The sequence below is a fragment of the Bos taurus genome, chromosome 12 (assembly GCF_002263795.3).
Source record: "Bos taurus isolate L1 Dominette 01449 registration number 42190680 breed Hereford chromosome 12, ARS-UCD2.0, whole genome shotgun sequence".
Classification (NCBI taxonomy): Eukaryota; Metazoa; Chordata; class Mammalia; order Artiodactyla; family Bovidae; genus Bos; species Bos taurus.
Window position 1 is genome coordinate 70,327,241 of NC_037339.1, and position 21,344 is coordinate 70,348,584.

Below are 21,344 nucleotides of genomic sequence, written 5' to 3' on the forward strand. Positions count from 1 at the left end.
GCAGTGATTTTGGAGCCCAGAAAAATAAAGTCTAACACTGTTTCCACTGTTTCCCCATCTATTTCCCATGAAGTGATTGGATCAGATGCCATGATCTTAGTTTTCTGAATGTTGAGATTTAAGCCAACTTTTTCAGTCTCCACTTTCACTTTCATCAAGAGGCTTTTTATTTCCTCTTTACTTTCTGCCATAAGGGTGGTGTCATCTGCATATCTGAGGTTATTGATATTTCTCCCAGCAATCTTGATTCCAGCTTGTGCTTCTTCCAGCCCAGCGTTTCTCATGATGTACTCTGCATAGAAGTTAAATAAGCAGGGTGACAATATACAGCCTTGATGTACTCCTTTTCCTATTTGGAACCAGTCTGTTGTTCCATGTCCAGTTCTAACTGTTGCTTCCTGACCTGCATATAGGTTTCTCAAGAGGCAGGTCAGGTGGTCTGGTATTCCCATCTCTTTCAGAATTTTCCACAGTTGATTGTGATCCACACAGTCAAAGGCTTTGGCATAGTCAATAAAGCAGAAATAGATGTTTTTCTGGAACTCTCTTGCTTTTTCCATGATCCACCAGATTTTGGCAGTTTGATCTCTGGTTCCTCTGCCTTTTCTAAAACCAGCTTGAACATCAATTAGATGGTGTATAAACCTGTGAAATTCTCTAAGGGGTCGATAGGGGGATACTTTGTTAATATAGACCCTCAGTCTATAACTTAAAAAAAACCTGTCTCCATTTCCTGTTTTGTAACATTCCGTATTTTGGATATATAAAATTCACTAATATGTTACCAGAATTTCATAGATTTTTTCTCCCTTTTCCTTCCTTCCTTCCTCTTTGTCTTTTGAAGGGCATGTACAGAGATTTGCCCTAACTAATATCCCCATGCTCCACATCCGCCAATTACCAGCATTCCCTGCCAGAGTGATATGTTGGCAACATCTAATGAATCTACACTGACATATCATGTCCGCCAAGCTCCATGGTTTACCTTAGGGTTCACTCTTGGTGTTGTACATTCTATGAGGTTGGACAAATGTACAATGACATTTCCATCATTTTGGTATCATATATAGTATTTTCTTTCTCCTTAAAAATCCTCTGTGCTCCACTTATTCATCCCTCACCCTTTCCACCACCTGCTAGCAACTATTTATCTTTTCATTGTCTTCACGGTTTTGCCTGTGTGACGATATAATGTAGTGAGGCTACACACTATGTAGCCTTCTCAGAGTGACTTCTTTCCCTTAGTGATAAGTGTTTAAGTTTCTTGCACGTGGTGTCCTAACTTGGTAGCTCATTACTTTTTAGTGCTGAATAATAGTCCATATCTGGATGGACCAATTTATTTCTCCTTTCATTTGTTGAAGATCACTTGGTGAATTCCAAATACTGTGAAATATGATTAAATGTTGGGGAATGAAATGGCAACCCACTCCAGTATCCTTGCCTTAAAAATCCCATGGACAGAGGAGGCTGGCAGTTTGAAGTTCATGGAGTCACAAAAGAGCTGGACACGACTTACTAAGGAACTACAATAATATTTAGTTATTATTTAATCTTATTTAAATGTACTATAGGTATTCCATTAACTAAAAAGAAACTATTTCTTTCCCTTCAAAATTAAACATATAATCAACAGACTTACTTCCCATGAGCATCCAAACCAGACTGAACAGCAACCTCCTTTCTTCTACTTCCATGCTCTGTTCATCTTGTGTTCATTGCATGGTCAGTAATATCATCATGTTAATTGTATCCATTTTATATTCATTTATTTTAAGGAAACCAGGAAAATGTATTAAAACACCCAAATGGAATCTACCAATAAGTGCCACTGTAAGCAGAGATGGCTGTTTTCTGGAAACTGACCAAGTAGACTGATGGGCAGAGATGGGTGGCAATGCTTGATAGCTGAAGGATGAAATTATAAATGTGAGATAAGAAAAGTGGTTTCAGGATAGCAGAGTAACGGTTACAGTCTTGTAGGACATACAGTGGTGTGGTAGAAATAGCCTCCCTGGCTGTTTTCTTTAACAAGTGAAGACTTAAGTTTCATGACTGCTGAAAAATGCTAAGTGATGTGCATATACACATATCATTGTTGGTGAGAGGGGTGCAAACTTTTGGTCCAGAATTTGGTGTGAATCTAGAGAGAGTGGCATCTCTTGTGGGATACAAGCAAGCTATACTTCCTTGTTGGATTCTGAACTGTTTATGGATACATAACATGGGGTTAAATGTATCATTGCAGAACAGCTCCTTTGAAGAGGTGGCACCTCAGGCTTTTGGACCGAAACCATCATCTTTGGGCCAAAGGCCAGCCGCCCTTTCCCACTTGCTTTATTTAGAGTTACCACCCTACCTTCTGTCCACAGAGCTATAAGGTGAAGCCCATGTCTAATTTTAAATTTTATAATAACCATGTTAAAAAGGAAAAACGAACTAGTGGAATTGATATTAGGAAGATGTTTTTAAACCTTCGTGTCCAAATAATATTATGTAAGCATGTAATCAATTATAAAATATTATTAGTGAGACCAACAAGTATTTTATAGTGTCTTTGAAATCCACTGTGTCTTTTACACATACAAAACATCTCATTTGGACCCAAATGCATTTCAAGTTTCAAAACCCACATGTGGATCATGCTACCATAAAAGCTGAACCATAAGGAAGGCTGAGTGCTGAAGAACTGATGCTTTCCAAGTGCGGTGCTGGAGAAGACTCTTGACAGTCTGTTGGACTGCAAGGAGGTCAGACCAGTCAATCCTAAGATTATCAACCCTTTATATTCACTGGAAGGACTGATGCTGAAGCTGAAGCTCTAATACTTTGGCCACCTGATAGGAAAAGCTAACTCACTTTCCCAGACCCTGATGCTGGGAAAGGTTGCAGGCCAAAGGAGAATGGAGCAGCTGAGGATGAGATGGTCAGGCATCATCACTGACTCAGTGGCCATGAACTTGAGCAAACTCCCAGAGCTAATGGAGGACAGAAGACCTGGAGTGGTGCAGTCTGTGGGGTCACAAAGAGTCAGACGTGGCTTAGCGACTGAACCAAAGCAACCACAAATTGGTCAACCCACAGTATTCAGTATTAGTTAGGACTTAAAAAAATTTTCTTTTTAGCGTTCTTGAAATATCTCATGTTAAAAAGAGAGGGAAATTTTACTAATCATTTAGGAACAGGTATAAAGACATTAGCAAACCAAAGCACCTTCTGACAGAAACATTCATGTCTTCAGCTGTCATTCTTTGGGCAAGTTCAGTCTTACAGAAGACAGCTGAGGAGAAGAGGCATCTAAGTTGCGTAAATCATATGTCCAAACTCATCCTTATTATTCCTAGTAGAGGCCCTCAGATCCTTATTTAAATCCTATTCATTCTTAACTTACAGAGCATCTTAAAAGTAGCAAAAAGTAAAATGCTGGCAGAGAAGCAGAGGAGAAATGTACAGACATGAAAGTGTTAAAGGATAAATGGTTGCTATTAAGTGTATGTATATACATTGAAAAACCTAGACAGTGTACTAAAAGGCAGAGATGTCACTTTGCCCACAAAGGTCTGTATGGTCGAAGCTATAGTTTTTCCAGGAGTCATTAGTTTAAGTGAGTTTGGACCATACAGAAGGCTGAACACTGAAGAATTGATGCTTTCCAATTGTGGTGTTGGAGAAGACTCGTGAGACTCCCTTGGACTGCAAGGAGATCAAATTGGTCAATCATAAAGGAAATCAACCCTGAATATTCACTGGGAGGACTGATACTGAAGCTGAAGATCTGATACCTTGGCCACCTGATTGAAGAGCCGACTCACTGGAAAAGACCCTGACGCTGGGAAGGATTGAGGGCAGGAGGAGAAGATGGTGAGAGAGGATGAGATGGTTGGATGACGTCACTGCTCAATGGACATGAGTTTGAGCAAAATGCAGCAGATAGTGAAGGACAGGAAAGCCTGGGGTGCTGCAGTCCATGGGGTCACAAGGAGTCAAACAAGGACTTAGCCACAGAACAGCAACAGCACCAAATGTAAATAAGTAAATCCATAAATCTTATACCCGTGCTACATTAGGCTGTTAGAATATTGTTCCAAATGGCACAATACATTATGATGGTAAGGATACCAAATAATCAATAACAATTGTCATGTTCTGCATACTCTAAGAATGGAGGTACATCAGTAACACATTTTAGAAAAAAGCCAAGCAAAAAATTCAACAAGTTTTGTGTTAATATTAAGACATAATGGACTTCATTTCTGTTGTCCACATTATAATGAAACCCTTTGGACAAAGCGTGACTCCAAGGATGGGAATTGCAGACCCAGTACACGCTGTAAGCTCTGTGAAGGTAGGACACACACATTTCATTTAGATGCAATTTGCTACTTTTGTACCTACAGCTTCCTGAGAGTGCAGTTGCAAGTGGACTGTCTAAGCAGAATGAAGGGTAGTCTGTTTTCGGAAAACAAAAGAGAATCCTAAATTTCTTTATGTAGAGAAAGAGTTCTTCAGGTTTTAAAGGCCTGAGTGTTCTATAAGACATCTATGCATATCCAAAACAGAGACTAAATATTAATAGTCAGGTACTGCTAGTGAATTGAAAACCAAACTTTGTTTGTTCATTAACTTTTGGCCATGGTGGGCCTTTGTTGCTTTGTGCTGGCTCTTTTCTGCTTGCGGGGATTGGGGGCTACTCTTTGTTGCCTTGTGTAGGCTTCTCATTGCAGGGGTTCTTCTTGTTGCTTTTCTTGCTGGGCAGCACAGGCCGTAGGCATGCGGACTTCAGTTGTTGCACTACACAGGCTCAGCAGTTGTGGCTCACGGGCTCAAGAGTGAGGGCTTAGTGGTTGTGGTGCAGGGACTTAGTTGCTTGTCGGCATGTACGATTTTCCCAGTCTGGGTATTGAACCTGTGTCCTCTGCACTGGCAAGCAGATTTCTATCCACCGTGCCACTAGGGAAATCTGAAAATTAATCTTATAAGTGTATTTCTTAGCTCAACTTCTGTTTCTCCTAGCTCAATGGAAAGTCACATTTAATAAACCCAGAAATAAAGTTTGATGAAGGAGAAATGGCCCACAGAGGATGATTTTCAAGGGATGGAAAGGAGATTATGAGGATAATTTTGGTAGTGTTTTATAAATTCTTTTTAAAAATTGACAAGAGCAAGGTTAAGTTTGGCCCTCTAGTTTTCTTGATTGTGTTGAAGAAAGCTATGGCTCTAATCAGATCTTGTATAAGCCCATGAAATTCTCTAAAGGGTTGATGGGGGGATATTTTGTTAATATAGACCCTCAGTCTATGACTTAAAAAAATTTCTTCTCCATATCCTATAATGTAACACTTCACATTTTGGATATATAAACTTCACCAATATATTACCAGCATTTCATAGATTGTTTTTTCACTTTTCCTTCTTTTGTGTGTTCTTTTCTTTGAGGGGCTGTGCAGAGTTTTCCCCTAATCCATGTCCCCACACGCCACAGCCACCGATTACCAGCGTCCCCCACCAGACTGAGAGATCGGCTACCTCTAGTGAATCTACACTGACTCGTCAATGTCCCCCAAACACCGTGGTTTACATTAGGGTTCACTCTTGGTGTTGTGCATTCTATGAGGCGGGACAAATGTACAATGACATTACCCTAATTTTGGTATTATACAGAACATTTTCTTTGTCCCAGAGGAAGAAGGATCCTCTGTCTTCCACGTATTCATCTCTCAGCCCCACCACCCCCTGCTGGCAACTATGGATCTTTCCATTGTCTCCAAAGTTTCGCCTATTGACGATGTCATACAGATAGAAATACATACACCACATGGCTGTATCAAATGGGCTTCCTTCACTTGGTAATAGCATTTAAGTTTCCTCCTATTGGTTTTCTGACTTCACAGCTCGTTTCTTTTTAGTGTGGAATAATAGTCCATATCTGGATAGATCAGTTTATTTCTCCATTTACTTACTGGCTATCATCTTGGTCACTTCCAAATTTTGTCAAATATGATTAAATGTGCTATCGGCAGTCCATGGAGTAAAAAAAAAAAAAAAAAAAACAGAAACAAACTGTTTGTTTCCCTTCAAAGTTAAACATATAATCAATAGGCTTACTTCCCATGAGCATCCAAACCAGACTGAACAGGAACCCCCTTTCTTCTACTTCATGCTCTGTCCATCTTGTGTTCATTGCATGGTTGGTAATATCATCATGTAAATTTTATCCATCTTCTATTCATTTATTTTAAGGAAACCAGGAAAATGTATTAAAACACCCAAATGAATCTACTAAGTGCTGTTATAAGCAGAGATGGCTGTTTTCTGGAAACTGACCAAGTAGACTGATGGGAAGAGATGGGTGGCAATGCTTGATAGCTGAAGGATGAAATTCTAAATGTGAAATAAGAACAGTGGTTTTAGGATAGCAGAGTAATAGTTACAGTCCTGTAGGACATACAGCGGTGTGGTAGAAATAGCCTCCACGGCTGTTTTGATTAACAAGTGAAGACTTAAATTTCATGACTGCTGAAAAATGCTAAGTGAAATGTACATATACACACATCATTGTTGGTGAGAGGGGTGCAAACTTTTGGTCCAGAATTTGGTATGAATTTAGAGAGAGTGGCATCTCTTGTGGGATACAAGCAAGCTATACTTCCTTGTTGGATTCTGAACTGTGTATGGATACAGTGATATAGAAATATATCTATATAGTGATATAGAAAGTGAAAGTGAAGTCGCTCAGTCGTGTCCGACTCTTTACGACCCCGTGGACTGTAGCCCACCAGGCTCCTACATCCATGGGATTCTCCAGGCAAGAATACTGGAGTGGGTTGCCATTTCCTTCTTCAGGGCATCTTCCTGACCCAGGGATCGAACCCAGGTCTCCCTCATTGCAAGCAGATGCTTTAACCTCTGAGCCACCAGGGAAGCCCAAACATGGGGTTAAATGTATCATTACAGAACGGCTCCTTTGATGAAGTTTGACCTGAGACTTTCTGACTAGAACTACTATGTTGGGACCCAAGGTGAGTTACCCTTCCTAGTTGCTTTTTATCTAATGTTGATACCCTCGTTTTGTTGTTAGAAACTTAATATATACGTAGAATTATATATTTAGAATTTTATAGTGAAAAATAAATTGAACCACAACTGAAATTAAAAAAATTTTTAGTACCTATATTCAAATACAAAAAAACCCCAAAATTTAAACTTATTAGTGTTTAAACCAACATGTGCAAAATTATATTATTTTCCATGTATTCAATGTAAATGTCACTGAGATCAGGAAATGTTGTATACTGTCTTCAAAAGCTTTGTGTTTTACCATTATTTCACATCTCAGTTTTCAGTAGACATACTTCAAGTGGTCAGCATCCTATTGTGAGTAGTGCTCATTTGTTCAATAAAGCAGAGTTCATTGTATGAACTGGGTATGGAACAACAGACTGGTTCCAAATAGGAAAAGGAGTATGTCAAGGCTGTATATTCTCACCCTGCTTATTTAACTTCTATGCAGAGTACATCATGAGAAACGCTGGGCTGGAAGAAGCACAAGCTGGACTCAAGATTGCTGGGAGAAATATCAATAACCTCAGATATGCAGATGACACCACCCTTATGGCAGAAAGTGAAGAGGAACTAAAAAGCCACTTGATGAAAGTGAAAGAGGAGAGTGAAAAAATTGGTTTAACGAAGCTCAACATTCAGAAAACTTAAATCATGGCATCTGGTCCCATCACTTTATGGGAAATAGATGGGGAAACAGTGGAAACAGTATCAGACTTTACTTTTTGGGGCCCCAAAATCACTGCAGATGGTGATTGCAGCCATGAAATTAAAAGACGCTTACTCCTTGGAAGAAAAGTTATGACCAACCTAGATAGCGTATTGAAAAGCAGTGAAGAAAGCTGAGAGCCGAAGAACTGATGCTTTTGAACTGTGGTGTTGGAGAAGACTCTTGAGAGTCCCTTGGACTGCAAGGAGATCCAACCAGTCTACCCTAAAGGAGATCAGTCCTAGGTGTTCATTGGAAAGACTGATGTTGAAGCTGAAACTCCAGTACTTTGGCCACCTGATGCAGAGAGTTGACTCTTTGGAAAAGACTCTGATGGTGGGAAGGATTGGGGACAGGAGGAAAAGAGGACAACAGAGGATGAGGTGGCTGGATGGCATCACCAACTCGATGGACATGGGTTTGGGTAGACTCCGGGAGTTGGTGATGGACAGGGAAACCTGGTGTGCTGTGGTTCACGGGTTCGTGACTGAACTGAACTGAAACTCAATAAATTTATGAAATATAAATTATATTATCATGTATTGTATCAATTTTGTAAGTTTTTAAAATATAAATTATTATAGTTAGGATATTGTGCAAGCAAAGGACAATATTCTTTAGCTCTTAGAAGGACATTTCTGTTAGTTGTCTTAATTAGGCCTCCCATGAACTCTGAGACAAGGATTTGAGTGAACGTAGGTAATTTAGAAGTGATCCCAGGAAACATTTGTAGGAAGTGGAGAAGTGAGACCGAGAATGATATTAAATCAATAAAAAGTGTGTTAACAACATAGTTACTGTTTGGGTTACTGGCCTCCTTCCTGCAGGGTCACCCTGGGAGACAGAATTGTTCCAACTGACAGGCAAAGGCACTGGGGTGTTTATCTACCCACTCCCCATCCATCATTGTTTGAGGGCTGAATCCAGGGGTTCTGGCTTATCTTGCGTATGTCCCCATTGTGCTCCCACAGGCAGAAAAAGGCCCTTCAGCAGAGAGCTGCAGGTAAGCAGTGAGTTGCCTGAATTTTGAATGAATGTCAGAGGACATGAGCTGGGAAGTGACAGTTTCTGCTCCAGCTTCTTCTGCTCCAGGTCACACCAGCCAATGAGGGATCCCCTTAGCCTCAGGAGCCCCAGAGACTTGATGCCACCAAGACTCTCTGTTACACCACTTGTCCTGTTCACTTATATATCCCTTGCTCCTGGAACAGTTGTTGGCACACAGTAGGTGTTTAATAAATAGCCATGACTGTATGACTTCCCCTTGAGTACCTGCTTTATTCTTTCAGGCATCTCCACATAAATGGGGCACATGGCTACCAGCAGTGTTTGGTCATATCCTTATAACTCCCTCATTAGAAATGAAAGAGAGGCCTTTCCCTTTCTAACTTCAGGAAAAGAAACAAAGATTCTCAAGGAGGAAAGCAAGTTAGTCTGATGTGGGCCACGAGGTTATTTCTGTGCCAAACCCTCTGGACAAGAACATGGTATATTACGATTGGCTATATTTGATTTGAGGGCTGACTCTTGAGCTTACAGAGGTGGATAGATTGATAGAAATTGCAGTAACAAAGAAATTGTTGCCATATTCAGAACTGTGGATATTCACTGGAGTATATTCAAATTCTGAATGTCATCTCTCCTATGTGCCTTGGTAGAAAAATGCTTGAGGACCAGCACTGTCTTAACTGAAACATTTTATTAATATTATCACTCTTATACCTGGGCTTTCTAGGTGGCTTGGTGGTAAAGAGTCTGCTTGCTAACGCAGGAGACTTAGGAGACAGGGGTTCAGTCCCTGGGTTGGGAAGATCTCCTGGAGAAGGAAATGGCAACCCACTCCAGTATTCTTGCCTGGAAAATCCCATGGACAGAGGAGCTTGGTGGGCTACAGTTCATGTACTTGCAAAGAGTTGGACATTACTGTAAACCTACTTTAGATTTAACATGCTTTTTTGACTTTTTGACAGGATCCTTTAGACCATTTAATAATTTATAGATTGCACATATACAAATTTGTATCATGTGTCCCTGAAGTTTGGGAAGGAATTATCAAGTCCAACAAGATTGAATCTCTCCTTAGAAGTTGTCTCATCATCCTCACTAGAGTCAGTGTTTGCCTTCACTAACTCAGCGTAATGTTTTCAGTGTTCATCCATGTTGTAGCATACATCAGGATGTCTATCTTGCCAAATAGTATTCCATTGCATGTAATATCACAATTTATTTATCCACTCACTAGTTGATGTACACATGGTTCTGCACACCCCTAGTATACTTTTTGACTTTTTTTGGAATAATGCTACTATGACTTTGTATCAGGGTTTTTGTATAGACATAGGTTTTCATGTATCTTGGGTAGAAAACTAGGAGTAGTATTCCTAGGTTATATGGTACCTTTGTGGCTGTACTATTTTACATTCCTACCAGTGTATGAGGGTTCCCGTTTCTCTATATTCTTTCTACTTGCTGTTGTCTTTTTAGTTATAGTACTGAACCATTTAAGATCAGTTGTTGTTCAGTTGCTCAGTCATGTCCGGCTCTTTGTGAATCCATGGACTGCATCACACCAGGCTTCCCTGTCTTTTACCATCTCCCAGAACTTGCTCCAACTCATATCCATTGAGTTGGTCCATTAACGTCAGTAAACAATTGCAGATAGAGGCCTTATGACATCATCCCCATGTTTACAAGCTTGTGCCTGGCCTAGTGGTCATGTACCTAGAAGGCCTTCATTTGTTCAGTGAATAAAAACAAACAGACAAACATTTTCTTGTATTTTGCCTTAAAACCTAACATTTTTTACAAAGTGTATTCACAATTTGTGAGGCTTACAATAACCCTGTAGGAAGTAGGAGAAATATGGGTTTCTCATTTTAGACCTGAGAAATTTAGATAACAATCAAAACATCAAGATCTTTGGTCCCTGGCTTCATATACAGTCTTCCCTGTATAATTCAACACTGGTTCTCAATATCTCTACTAAAAAGCATATTAGTTAATGTTCAGAAAAAATGCTAAGTTTCAAAAGATCTTAATTTTAAAAAAGACAAGAGAATGGACTGAGTGTATTCAGCAGTTTGGAGATCGCTAATTATGATCCTGAGATGGTAATGGGGACTGGAGACAACAGTCTGGGGCAGTCTGACAAGGGAAGTCACTAAATGTCCATCTTCAGCAAGAAATTTCTTCATCTTTGAAGTAGAACTAGGGCTGGAAAATGTAGGCAATGTCAAAGAGACCATCAAAGAGAACTGTAAATCAGATGTGTGAGGACTGACTATAAAGGTTGTAGATTGTGTTATCTGAGAAAGAACTAGCATCAGAAAGCAGGTAATTGAAAAGTTACAAATTTCAGCTCTCATTGTCTTCCTTTTTGTAACAGAAAATTTCAAACAAACATGAAATATCAAGAAAATAGTATAGTAAACCCCTATCATGTCCATTAATTTAAAATTATCAACATTTTGCCATTCTTATACATTTGACTTAAAAAGTATTTGAATACATTAAGGCCTTCCTCAAAAGCCATTTTCCTTCCAGCTTTATTGAGGTATAATTGAGAGTCAAAAATTGTATATAGTTAAGTTGTAGTCTGATGACTAGATACATGTGTACATTGTGAAATGTAATACTTCACACTTTATCCATTTTCCCTTTTTTTATTTTTTATGTTGGGAACACTTAAGATGTACTCTCTTAGAAGATTAAAAGCATGCAGTACTGTATTGTTAACTCCTGTACATCAGTTCTGTAGCACATACTCATTTTTGAATGGCTGAAGCTAAAAGCCATTATTAATAACAATGTTTTAGCCAAGGGCGATGGGCAATTGTCAAAGAATAATAAAGTGATCTTGTTATAAGCACCACAAACTTTGATCTTTCTTCATTTATGGTGAAAGGGAAGGGGAGCTGCTGAGCTAGTAAGACAGCCACACAAACAACTAAAGATTTGAGTGAGAGCCCAAGATCTTATTCTTTCAGTTATGAAGTCACTCATTCAAACAGCATATTCTAGACACTTTTCACACACACTGTCCATCCTCCAGTGAGACAGACCATGCTGGAATCTCACTTGAGTCTAAATTAGGATTCATCATTCACTTATTTGAAGACCTTGGACAAGTGCTGTCCTCATTTTTCTTATCTGTAAAGTAGCGATGATACTACTTTCTTGAATAGGGCATTGTTAGAGTTAAAATGAGGTAAGGCCCCCAGAAAAGCATACGACCTGTGCCCTAGAACATATGTCACTCTTATTCTGCCAGGCCCTGAGCTCATGATGAAAGAAATCATAAGGCAGCCTCTCTCTCCCCATGTTCTCCTTTCCCAATCCAAGAGGGCAGCAAAAACTCACAGAAATCCCCCACACAATACAAGATGTGAGATGCCAAAAGCCTTTCCCAATAACTGCATGGATTTGTCTTCCAAAATCATTTGAGCTTTTCTAACCTTCTGTTACCTTTCCTTAGGTGTTTGTAGCTGAGAGAGTTAGTTCCTAGGCAGGTTGATAGGGAGTCTAGGGGTCCCCAAGGGGAGAGGGGTCTGGAATTCTCAAGGAGGAAGAAAGGACAAACTTTTTTTCTTTCTCCACATTCCTTAGGATTATGTAACAATAATGTATTCTGCCTAAGGACAGTCTTTGGATTAAACTTTCTGTTATCTTAAACTGTAAATTATGGGAGTAGACCTGGTCTTTACAAGGATGTATCCTGCCTGAGGACAGTGTTATCTTAAAATGTAAATTATGGGAGTAGGTCTGATGAGGTCTTTACAACCTCCAGCCATTCTTTGGATTCATTGGAGAGTATATAAGTTCATTGCTAACACTAGCAAGTAGGTACTCTTTCTGCCCCCTTATGATGCCTGTGTCAGAAGCTTTCTCTATTTTGTTTATACTTTATTAAAACTTTATTACACAAAAGCTCTGAGCGATCAAGCCTCGTCTCTGGCCTCGGATTGAATTCTTCTCCTCCGGGGGCCAAGAATCCGGGTGTCTTCGCATGATTCAACAACCTTTCATAGCTCAACAAACAAACTGTGTTAAACCATGCTGTTGTTTGAGGTCAAATGCTTGGCCATGAATTGTGTATAACCCAAGTTACTAAGCTGGAGGCAAAGTGAGGCCAAACAAACCAAAACATAGGAGTTCAGAGCAGACAGAGACTTACTGTAAGGGCCAAAGCAAGGAGTACAGGCAGTTCATGCTCAAGAGAGCTGAACTTTCTGATGGATTTCAGGGGAGGCTCTTTAAAAGCACAGTGAGGGAGAGAGTCCAGGGTGTGTGATCAGCTACTGCTCTATTCTTTAATTGGTTGGTAACAAAGCTAGTGTCACAGGGTTTAACATCATCAATCCTTAGGCTCCTGCTGGTCAGGGTTTTTGCAGTTAACTGCATCTGGTGGAGCTTTTAGCAAAACAACTCAAGATATGCATCAGACACTGTTACTAGGTTCTTCAGGGAGGAGCTATAGACTGTTACATGGCTGATCTACTGTTTAAATATTTTTTGACAATATGTTCACATTCTTTTAATCATTAATCCTGAGTTGGCCTTTTGTGACTCAGGGAAGGCCTAGGAGAGTAAAGCTTTTCTACAACAAGAGACAGGCAGAGGAAAAGGGCGTGGGGAGGCGCACATACCCTGGGAAAGGTGCTGCTCCACTACAGTTCTCCCACAGTGCCCTTTTTTGGTACTGATGAGGGCAGCTTGCCCAGAGGTCGGGCTGCTATCTCCTTTTACCAGCTGCAGCAGCGTGGGGGTGGGGGGGGGGTGGGGGGCGGCACGGGGGGGTTGGGGGGAGGTGCGCCGTGGGGGGGGTGTGGGTGGGTGGGTGGCGAAGTCTATGCTCCCTCTGCACCTCCTCGGTGGGTGCCTGAGTTCACAGCAAGCACTTTGCTAGAGTCTGAAGTCAGGTGAGTAGGTTGGGGCGTCTGGGAGGACCCAGTGTGGCGGGTAATTCACTTATCCACCTCAATCAGCTGCCCTCATGGCCTTGCCTTCCACCTGCGTGGCTCCTTGCAGTGTCCTCCCTAACCTGGGGGTGGTGGTTGCGGGGCGCTCCCATCGCTCCCGCCCCCGGGCACTCCTCAGCTGTGGCAGAGGCGCTTAGCGGGCGACCTGGAAGAGGGGGAGCCGACAGGCAGCTGGCACTCCAGTCCCAGAGACGCAGGTGGTTCTCAGTCTCGAAGGTCTCTGTCGGGCCCTACAGGAACAGCGGCAGCGATTGCAAGGACGGCCACGATCCTCACCCACACCCTCGGCCAGCAAGATGTTGCAGGTGTTCCCGGAGAGGAAGCCCAACCCGCTGCAGGACGCGAACCTCTGCTCACGCCTGGTATTCTGGTGAGCGCCCGCCTGAGCTGAGACGCGCTGCCGAACTTAATGCCGCAGGCACTTTTCCCGGGACCAAGGGGTCGGGATGAGGGAGCCATTTCCGCTGGCGCTCCTACTGCCCGGTTTCTTGCTTTTGGTGGAGCCCTCCCACACCGGCGGGGTGATTTCTGCCTGCGCCTGGGCGCCCGCGGCAGGCGGGAACCTGACGGAGGTGGGGAGGGTGCCAGGGACCTTGGTGACTGGGGCGCATCTCTTTCCACTCGAAGGCCCGCTAGCCTCCAGTGCCCGGGAGCGGGAGGCTGGGACGCTGTCCTGGGAGAGTCATCGCCCAACTGGAGAAGGACTGGATCCCCACACTCCATCCTTAGCCGGCTTCCCCAGTTACAGCTCTGGAGTTCGCAGTTCTGAACTAAAGTTGCACTCGTTTACCCTCCTTCCTTTATCTAATTAGTGCCCTGGACTGTTGTCACCTTCCAATAATGTCCCCACCTTTTCCCATATTCCTTAGGTGACAGCTGAGTTCCAACTTCACCCGGCCCCTTCGTCCCTGTGTCTATGACCATGTCTCCCTCTCTCCCTGTCTTCTGGTACACCTGTTACTGTACATCCTTGTATTTGGTTTGGGCAATTTTCATGTGGGTGAATAACAGTTATTTTGTATTTAACGAATGGGAACAGTATTCTTGAACACGTTTTGCTTTTGCCTGGGACACACAGCCACGACTGAAGAATGTATTTGACCAGACCCTTTTCTTAATTTGGAGTAGAAAATGGCAACCCACTCCAGTGTTCTTGCCTGGAGAATCCCATGGACAGGGGAGCCTGTAAGGCTACAGTCCACGGGGTGGCAAAGAGTCTGACACTACTGAGCGACTGAGCATTTCCTTAATTGCTAGTATTTCTGCTTCCTCCTTTGAGGACAACCCTGGGGATGGGGTCCCTGAAGCCTGTGGGGTCTTATTTCTAGCCTTTAGGGAAGTGGTACATGGTCTTGAAGCAGGTGGTCTTGCTACCTAGTTAGACCTCCTTCTCCTTGCCCCAGGACAGGCCAGTAAATTGGGAGAGGGGTTGTTTGGGCAAGGGTTGTTTGGGCACTCTATTTGGAAAGTCAGAAGTCTGAGTAGACTGAAAATTAATGTCCTAGAAAACCATCTTACCAAGGTCTGGACACTAGTCTCTTTTATAGAACAAAAGGGAGGGAAGTGAGGAGGTAAAGTAGAAAGGCCATTTGTTGTTGTTGAGTTGCTAAATCATGGCTGACTCTTTTGTGACCCCATGGACTGTAGCCCGCCAGGCTCCTCTGTCCATGTGATTTCCCAGGCAAGAATACTGGTGAGGGTTGCCATTTCCTTCTCCACAGGATCTTCCCTACCCAGGGATCAAACCCACACCATCTGCATTGGCAGGTGTTTTCTTTATCACTGAGCCTCCTGGGAAACCTCAAAGGTCCTAAGTCATTGCAAATATCTCCTGGTCCCCTCTGAGTGTGTTAATATCTTTTGTCCTGCAGCCATTCATAGATGGTCTGGGTCAGGATGTTTCCTGTAAGCTAAACAAAGGTATTTTAGTTTAACATTAAGACTTGAGGGGCCATTATGTATAGTTTGAGCTATAGACATCCCTTTCCTGATTAACTTGTAGCAAAATCAATAGAATACAAAGGTTAAAATAAAAGTAACAGGTTTAACATGGAATCCAATTTTTTCTTCACTATTATAGTCCTTCCCTGGAGTCCTTTGTTCTTGAAAGCACTGAAGGTCCTTGAGCTGGGAGGAAACACAGATGAAAAAGGGCTCAGAGGTGAAACTCTTCTCCCACTCTCTTAGGCCATGCTGTGGGGCCTGCTGGGATTTTAGTTCCCCAACCAGGGATTGAACCCACACTCCGTGCAGTGGAAGTTCAGACTCTTAACCATTGACCCACCAGGGAAGTCCCTGAAACTTCAGTTTTCCATGTAGTAGCTGAGACTATTAACTAGGTGGGTCTCAGCCTTTGGGCTTTGATCACACTTGGGTGATTATTAGATTTTTTGTGCTGAGAACCCAATCTTTTCATCTTTCCTACATATTCTGATATTTCCTTTTTATGGGACCACCTAGGGGACCCCAGGGGCATGGGAGTTCCTATGCTTTTTTCCATTGTGGTGTTCAGTTTGTGTAGCTGCCTCTCTGGGTCCTTTGGTGGCCCTTAAGGAAAGAGGGGCATAGAAGGAGGAATATGGATACTGGTACCTTAAATGGTAACAAAGTAGGCAACTGTCTCCTTAACTTCCAGCAGTTCTACAGCCAAAATTTTGGCTTTCTCTGCCTACTGATGCCAAATAAAAAAAATATGGAGACAGAGTTTGGAGGGAATAGAAAGATGGCTTTAAAAATCAGCCAGCAGAGGGGAGAACACAGCAGGCTAAGGCCTCAAGAGCCATATACCCCCACCCCGGGGAACCAAGAGACTTTATATAGCCTGGCTCTTGTGGCCTTAGACTAAATGATAAAGTTCAGAGTAATGATGTTTTTGGGCTTCCAAGGTGGCGCAGTAGTAAGGAATCCGCCTGCTAATGCAGGAGATGCAAGACAGGTGGGTTTGATCCCTGGGTCAGGAAGATCCCCTAGAATCGGAAATGGAAACCCACTCCACATTCCTGCCTGGAAAACTCCATGAATAGAGGAGCCTGATGGGCCATAGTCCATGGGTTTGCAAAGAGTTGGACATGACTGAACAGACACAGCACAATGAAGTTTTTGCATTTTTTTTCTTCCTGCATTATTTCAAAATAGTCACAGCTGGCATCAGGCAGCCTGGTAATTGGGGTCCACGTGTCTCTGGATTTTTGGTCTGCAGTCTTCTTTCTGAAATGCAAAAAAACTGTAAAGGGTAGTTTTCTGTAAGAGAGGTCAGGGAGAGCAAATACCAAGTGCAGGGTGTAATTTACCTAGTATTAGGGGGTAATAGGTTAGCTTCTGGTTACACTACAGGTTAGTAACCGTTAAAGTAAAACTAGAAGTGATTAATTCTTTCAGTCATGTCCATGTTTCTTCCCTAGGCTGTTCACTGTTCTTACTTCCCTTGCTTTCAGGAGAGGAGAAACTTCATTTCTATTTTTGCTGCAATAGCAGGGCAAGGAACTCTCCAAGCATGTTCTGTTTGTGAGTTTCAAAGTGTATGTGCTTGGAAATGGGAAGGTGAAGACTTCTAATTTTGGACTAGGAAACTGTGACCCTGAGAGACCTCTTTAAATTGTTTGTTTGATATTTGATAGTAATAACACTGCTGCTGCTGCTGCTGCTAAATCGCTTCAGTCGTGTCCAACTCTGTGCACCCAACAGACAGCAGCCCACCAGGCTTCCCCATCCCTGGGATTCTCCAGGCAAGAACACTGGAGTGGGTTGCCATTTCCTTCTCCAATGCATGAAAGTGAAAAGTGAAAGTGAAGTTGCCCAGTCCTGTCTGACTCTTAGTGACCCCATGGACTGCAGCCTATCAGGCTCCTCCATCCATGGGATTTTCCAGGCAAGAGTACTGGAGTGGGTTGACATTGCCTTCTCCAGTAATAACACTAGCTGTGGATAATTAAGTATGGATGATCAAAGCTCTGTTCTATCTTATAATCCCCCTAGGGGGTATTTTTTGCAAAGCTGGGAACTCTTCAGTTTCCATTAATAAAAGGAGTTTGTATTTCTCCCTGTACCTTTGAAATGGGAATCTGAGTTCTTGTTCATGAAGCCCAAGAATGAACTTCACTAACATGCAAACACTCATGGTAGCAAACAAGCAGGATTTATTTTAAGGTAAAGAGAAGTACAAAGCCCCAGCATTGACACCAAGAGTGGGTGAAGTGACCAAAAAGGTGAGAATTATAGCAGTTTATGTCTTTATTAGTATTGATCTGTTCCTTTTTGGCTGGCTCATGTCCCTGACATATGTAATCTCTGACCAATCAGTTTGAAGGGAACTATGTACACTTTGTCATCTTTATGTTTTTTTTTGATCCCCAGTTTTTCAGTTTTCTTAGACATTGAGTCGCCATTCCTGTGATTCTTTCTCATGACCCCAGGCCACTGTTTAAGAACCAGATGTATGGGTTAAGAGTTAATGGTCCATCGGGTATTTTTCTTCTTGATAAATTGGACAGCATTAATGATTGTCCTGTCTTGGGTCTGGATATTTTATGACCAACCAGACTGAGGTGGCATTCTTTTGGATGCCTGGAAACTGGAACAACAAGTATAGCTTTAGGTTAGTTAATGGGTTGAGATGTTTATTTGAGAGGGTTGCAATTAAAAAAAGGAACAGAGGTCTCAGATCTACACTAACTGCCTAGCAACTTCTACCTCACCTTGAGAGGTAAATAATCTACTTGGGCTCTCAAGGAGAAAAAATAGACAAAGGCCTTAAAAAAATTTTTTTTTAGCAAGTTATTTATATTTCTTTATTTATTTGGCTGTTCTGGGTCTTTGTTGTGGCATATGGGGTCTTTGTTGCTGCATGTGAGCTTTCTTTAATTGCAGTGGGCAGGGGATGTTTTGAGCTTTGGTGCATGGGCTTCTCATGGTGGTGGCTTCTTCTGTTGTGGAACACAGGTTCTAGGGCATGTGAGTTGTTGTAGCAGGCAGGCTTAGTTAGCTGTGATGCTCAGGCTTAGTTGCCTCACAGCATGTGGGATCTTAGTTCCCGGACTAGGGATCAAACTCCTGTTTCCTGAACTGGCAGGCAGATTCTTAACACTGGGCCACCAGGGAGGTTTTTTTTTTTTTTTTTAATTTTATTTTATTTTTTAACTTTACAATATTTTATTGGTTTTGCCATATATCAACATGAATCCGCCACAGGTATACATGTGTTCCCCATCCTGAACCCTCCTTCCTCCCTCCCTGTACCATCCCTCTGGGTCAGTCCAGTGCACCAGCCCCAAGCTTCCAGTATTGTGCATCGAACCTGGACTGGCGACTCATTTCATATATGATATACATGTTTAACTGCCATTCTCCCAAATCATCCCACCCTCTCCCTCTTCCAAGAGTCCAAAAGACTGCTCTATACATCAGTGTCTATTTTGTTGTCTCATATACAGGGTTGTCGTTACCATCTTTCTAAATTCCATATATATGCGTTAGTATACTGTATTGGTGTTTTTCTTTCTGGCTTACTTCACTCTGTATAATAGGTTCCAGTTTCATCCACCTCATTAGAACTGATTCAAATGTATTCTTTTTAATGGCTGAGTAATACTCCATTGTGTATATGTACCAAAGCTTTCTTATCCATTCATCTGCTGATGGACATCTAGGTTGCTTCCATGTCCTGGCTATTAAAACAGTGCTGTGATGAACATTGGGGTACACGTGTCTCTTTCAATTCTGGTTTCCTCAGTGTGTATGCCCAGCAGTGGGATTGCTGGGTCATAAGGCAGTTCTATTTCCAGTTTTTTAAGGAATCTCCACACTGTTCTCCATAGTGGCTGTACTAGTTTGCATTCCCACCAACAGTGTAAGAGGGTTCCCTTTTCTCCACACCCTCTCCAGCATTTATTGCTTGTAGACTTTTTGATCGCAGCCATTCTGACTGGCATGAAACGGTACCTCATAGTGGTTTTGATTTGTATTTATCTGATGATGAGTGATGTTGAGCATCTTTTCATGTGTTTGTTAGCCATCTATATGTCTTCTTTGGAGAAATATCTATTTAGTTCTTTGGCCCATTTTTTGATTGGGTCATTTATTTTTCTGGAATCGAGCTGCAGGAGTTGCTTGTATATTTTTGAGATTAGTTGTTTGTCAGTTGCTTCATTTGCTATTATTTTCTCCCCTTCTGAAGGCTTTCTTTTCACCTTGCTTATAGTTTCCTTTGTTGTGCAGAAGCTTTTAAGTTTAATTAGGTCCCATTTGTTTATTTTTGCTTTTATTCCCAATATTCTGGGAGGTGGGTCATAGAGGATCCTGCTGTGATGCATGTCAGAAAGTGTTTTGCCTATGTTCTCCTCTAGGAGTTGTATAGTTTCTGGTCTTACGTTTAGATCTTTAATCCATTTTGAGTTTATTTTTGTGTATCATGTTAGAAAGTGTTCTAGTTTCATTCTTTTACAAGTGGTTGACCAGTTTTCCAAGCACCACTTGTTAAAGAGATTGTCTTTAATCCAGTGTATGTTCTTGTCTCCTTTGTCAAAGATAAGGTGTCCATATATTTATCTCTTGGCTTTCTATTTTGTTCCATTGATCTATATTTCTGTCTTTGTGCCAGTACCATACTGTCTTGATAACTGTGGCTTTGTAGTAGAGCCTGAAGTCAGGCAGGTTGATTCCTCCAGTTCTATTCTTCTTTCTCAAGATTGCTTTGGCTATTTGAGGTTTTTTGTATTTCCATACAAATTGTGAAATTATTTGTTCTAGCTCTGTGAAGAATACCGTTGGTAGCTTGATAGGGATGGCATTGATCTATAAATGCTTTGGGTAGTATACTCGTTTTCACTATATTGATTCTTCCAATCCATGAACATGGTATATTTCTCTATCTATTAATGTCCTCTTTGATTTCTTTCACCATAGTTTTCTATATATAGGTCTTTAGTTTCTTTAGGTAGATATATTCCTAAGTATTTTATTCTTTCTGTTGCAATGGTGAATGGAATTGTTTCCTTAATTTCTCTTTCTATTTTCTCATCATTAGTGTATAGGAATGCAAGGGATTTCTGTGTGTTGATTTTATATCCTGCAACTTTACTATATTCATTGATTAGTTCTAGTAATTTTCTGGTGGAGTCTTTAGGGTTTTCTATGTAGAGGATCATGTCATCTGCAAACAGTGAGAGTTTTACTTCTTCTTTTCCAATTTGGATTCCTTTTATTTCTTTTTCTGCTCTGATTGCTGTGGCCAAAACTTCCAAAACTATGTTGAATAGTAATGGTGAAAGTGGGCACCCTTGTCTTGTTCCTGACTTTAGGGGAAATGCTTTCAATTTTTCACCATTGAGGATAATGTTTGCTTTGGGTTTGTCATATATAGCTTTTATTATGTTGAGGTATGTTCCTTCTATTCCTGCTTTCTGGAGAGTTTTTATCATAAATGGATGTTGAATTTTGTCAAAGGCTTTCTCTGCATCTATTGAGATAATCATATGGCTTTTATTTTTCAATTTGTTAATGTGGTGTATTACATTGATTGATTTGCGGATATTGAAGAATCCTTGTATCCCTGGGATAAAGCCCACTTGGTCATGGTGTATGATCTTGTTAATGTGTTGTTA

General features: G+C 41.5%; 2 protein-coding genes across 2 annotated transcripts in view; both read left to right on the plus strand.

Moving 5' to 3' along the window:
• Window positions 1-11,628, plus strand: part of LOC100851552 (ATP-binding cassette sub-family C member 4-like) — an 83,811-nt gene extending 72,183 nt beyond the window's left edge. Inside the window, 2 exon segments of the mRNA XM_059892173.1 lie at window positions 6,955-7,019; window positions 7,511-11,628. Of these exon segments, the coding sequence (XP_059748156.1) occupies window positions 6,955-6,968 (14 nt within the window). The 3' untranslated portion in view covers window positions 6,969-7,019; window positions 7,511-11,628.
• Window positions 11,629-13,875: 2,247 nt separating this feature from the next.
• Window positions 13,876-21,344, plus strand: part of LOC101906567 (ATP-binding cassette sub-family C member 4-like) — a 378,587-nt gene continuing 371,118 nt past the window's right edge. The window contains 1 exon segment of the mRNA XM_025000155.2: window positions 13,876-14,116. Within this exon segment, the coding sequence (XP_024855923.2) occupies window positions 14,043-14,116 (74 nt within the window). The 5' untranslated portion in view covers window positions 13,876-14,042.